Here is a 3483-nt window from a genome sequence, read left to right on the forward strand (position 1 = left end):
GTGTTTAACATAAACGCCGGCACGGATCTGTTGGGCTGAATGGCCTGTTCCTGTGCTGTAAATATTTTGAAGTAACAAAAACATTTCCACATTAACCAGAATACACTATTAATTTAAACATTTTGAATGTTCTAGAGGAGCATGCAACCAGAAACTCCCAACTCTACTGAATTTACATTCAGGTGGACACAGGAGAGCTTGCAACAGCATTTGGAAGTAGTGTGCCCAATTCTAAATACGTTGCCTGAAACCTAGATATATATATTCAGTTTTTTAAACAATATACCAGGACATGTTAGGTGTGGTAGCCGCGACTCAGTGGGTAGCTGCGACTCAGTGGGTAGCACTCGGAGCCAGACACTTGAATCTAGGCCATCACGCCAGTGCAGAGCTGAGGGAGTGCTGAACAGTCACATGTGCTTTCTTTCACATGAGACATTAAACCGAAGCCCCATCTTCTCTTTTAGGTGGACGTAAAAGATCCCATGGCAAAATTTTGAAGAAGAGCAGGGGATTCTCCTCGGTGTCCTGGCCAATATTTATCCCTCAATCAACATAAAAAAAAAAGCAATTATCTGGTCATTATCACTTTGTTGTTTGTGAGAGCTTGCTGTGCAGAGATTGGCTGCAGTGTTTCCTACATTAAAACAGTGACTGCGCCTTCAAAAGTACTTAATTGGCTGTAAAGCGCTTTGAGACGTCCTGAAGTAATGTAAAGGCGCCATATAAATGCAAGTATTTCTTTCATTTTTTTGTGTCTATAGGTAAGCATATTAGATCATCCAATAGCCAAAACACTGCAATCCATAGCAGATAAAGTGCGCACTTCTGGATTTTATATAATGATGACACACACAACTGGGCTGATCAGTTGTAAACACCACTTTCCCGCGTAATTTGTAGCCATCCCGGTGCACAACCCGCGCGCGTTCCCATTCCACCGAGGCCTCAGAACACGGGCTCGACCATTTCTTGAGAAGGGGGGAGAGATACCAAGATAGGAAGAATAAGTTTAAAAAACTACCTTCTAACAAACACAGGAAACCAATCTATTGCTCAATTCAATAAAATACAAAATAAGAAACAATTCAAGCGTATTTTTGTTTGTCCTTGAGTTGTATGTTTGGATTAAATTTTTGGAACTACCCCACCCCCCGTGCGGATGCTAGTGAGTGAGTCCCCGTGGAGTTGCAGCCGAGGGGAGGGGCCGGTGCGCAGGCGCGGGCTGCCGGCGCGAGTGAGCCGGTGCGCAGGCGCGGGTGGACGGGGTAAGCCGGTGCGAAGTCGGGGGGGTCAGCCGGTGCGCAGGCCCAGGGCTGCCGACGGGAGGTCGGGGTAAACCGGTGCGCAGGCGCGGGGCTGCCGGCGGCCGGACGGGGTCAGCCGGTGCGCAGGCGCAGGGCTGCCAGCGGCAGGTGGAGTGGGGGAGGGGAGAACGCGCGCGCGCGGGGGTAACCTGGCGACGGCGGCCGGAGCCACACAGGTCACCCCGGGGGACACAGAGAGAGTGTGTGAGGGGGAGAGGGAGAGCCGCCCGCCTGGGCCCACACACACACACACACACACACACAGCCATGTCGGACCCGGCGCGCAGCGAGGAGGTGGTGGTGCCCGACGAGCTGTTCAAGGAGGTGAAATTCTTCGCGGTGGGCGACATCGAGCCGCAGGTCAGTGTGTGCTGGGGGAGATCTTGGGTGGTTGGGTGGGGGCTGCAGCTCCCCGGGGGAGAGGGGGTAAATACATGGCCGCCGCCGCCCGGGCCTGCGAGCAACAGCTTCTTGTCCAAAGGAAGAGACTTTCTTGGCTGCTGCAACTTTAGAGTAGGGGTTAGAAGGCGCGGTGCATTCAAATCATTGTACATTGGTGATTTGAGCCTGTCGGGGTTGGGATGGGGGCACAGTGTGTGTGTGAGGGCTGCCTCTCTTTGGCTAAATACTGAGCACTCTGCTGTCAGTGTGGGTCCTGGCTTTCCACTTCCTGCCATATAGTGGGCCCACCATTGGCGCCCTGGGTAGAGCAAGGCTCTTGTTGTGGCTGGACTTTGTGTGTGGGGGGGGAGGCGGTGGGGGGTGTGTGTGTGGGGGGAGGCGGTGGGGGTGTGTGTGGGGGGAGGCGTGTGTGTGGGGGGAGGCGGTGGGGCTGTGTGTGTGGGGGGAGGCGGTGTGTGTGGGTGGAGGCGGTGTGGGGGTGTGTGTGTGTGGGGAGGCGGTGGGGGTGTGTGTGTGGGGGGGGGATGCGGTGGGGGTGAGTGTGTGGGGGGGGAGGCGGTGGGGGGTGTGTGTGTGTGGGGGGAGGCGGTGGGGGGTGTGTGTGTGTGGGGGGAGGCGGTGGAGGTGTGTGTGTGTGGGGGGAGGCGGTGGAGGTGTGTGTGTGTGGGGGGAGGCGGTGGGGGGTGTGTGTGTGTGTGTGGGGGGGGGGGGGGGGGGAGGCGGTGGGGGGTGTGTGTGTGTGGGGGGAGGGAGGCGGTGGGGTGTGTGTGTGTGTGGGGGGGGGGGAGGCGGTGGGGGGTGTGTGTGTGTGTGGGGGGGGGAGGCGGTGGGGGGAGGGTGTGTGTGTGTGGGGGGAGGGTGTGTGTGTGTGGGGGGAGGGTGTGTGTGTGTGTGGGGGGAGGGTGTGTGGGGGGAGGGTGTGTGGGGGGAGGGTGTGTGGGGGGAGGGGGTGCGTGTGTGGGGGGAGGGGGTGCGTGTGTGGGGGGAGGGGGTGCGTGTGTGGGGGGAGGGTGTGCGTGTGTGGGGGGAGGGTGTGCGTGTGTGGGGGGAGGGTGGGTGTGTGGGGGGAGGGTGTGCGTGTGTGTGGGGGGAGGGTGTGCGTGTGTGTGGGGGGAGGGTGTGCGTGTGTGTGGGGGGAGGGTGTGCGTGTGTGGGGGGGGGGTGTGCGTGTGTGTGGGGGGAGGGTGTGCGCGTGTGGGGGGAGGGTGTGCGCGTGTGGGGGGAGGGTGTGCGCGTGTGGGGGGAGGGTGTGCGCGTGTGGGGGGGGGGGGGTGGCGTGTGTGGGGGGGGGGATGTGGGGTGGGTGTGTGGGGGGGTTGTGTGTGTGTGTGCGCGGGGGAGGGTGTGCGCGGGGGGAGGGTGTGCGCGTGTGTGGGGGGAGGGTGTGCGCGTGTGTGGGTGTGTGCGTGTGTGTAGGGGGAGGCGGTGGGGTTGTGTGTGTGTGGGGGGGCAGGCGTTGGGGGTTGTGTGTGTGTGGGGGGGCAGGCGTTGGGGGTTGTGTGTGTGTGTGTGGGGGGAGGCTGTGTGTGTGTGTGGTGGTGGGGGGGTGGGTGTGTGTGTGTGGTGGTGGGGGGGTGTGTGTGTGTGTGGTGGTGGGGGGGTGTGTGTGTGTGTGGTGGTGGGGGGGTTGTGTGTGGGGGTGGGGGTGTGTGTGGTGGGGGGGAGGCGGGGGGGGTGTGTGGGGGGAGGCGGTGGGGTGTGTTTGTGTGGGAGGGGAGGCGGTGGGGGTGTGTTTGTGTGGGAGGGGAGGCGGTGGGGTGTGTGTGGGGGGGGG

The 3483-nt window shown here is 60.6% G+C and overlaps 1 protein-coding gene across 1 annotated transcript in view; it reads left to right on the forward strand.

Moving 5' to 3' along the window:
* The first annotated feature begins 1574 nt into the window (after positions 1 to 1574).
* paxip1 (PAX interacting (with transcription-activation domain) protein 1) overlaps positions 1575 to 3483 on the forward strand; it is an 84508-nt gene continuing 82599 nt past the window's right edge. The window contains exon 1 of the mRNA XM_070880251.1: positions 1575 to 1671. Coding sequence (XP_070736352.1) covers positions 1575 to 1671 — 97 coding nt within the window. The remainder of the gene's footprint in view (positions 1672 to 3483) is intronic.

The sequence above is a fragment of the Pristiophorus japonicus genome, chromosome 5 (assembly GCF_044704955.1).
Source record: "Pristiophorus japonicus isolate sPriJap1 chromosome 5, sPriJap1.hap1, whole genome shotgun sequence".
NCBI classification, from domain to species: Eukaryota; Metazoa; Chordata; class Chondrichthyes; family Pristiophoridae; genus Pristiophorus; species Pristiophorus japonicus.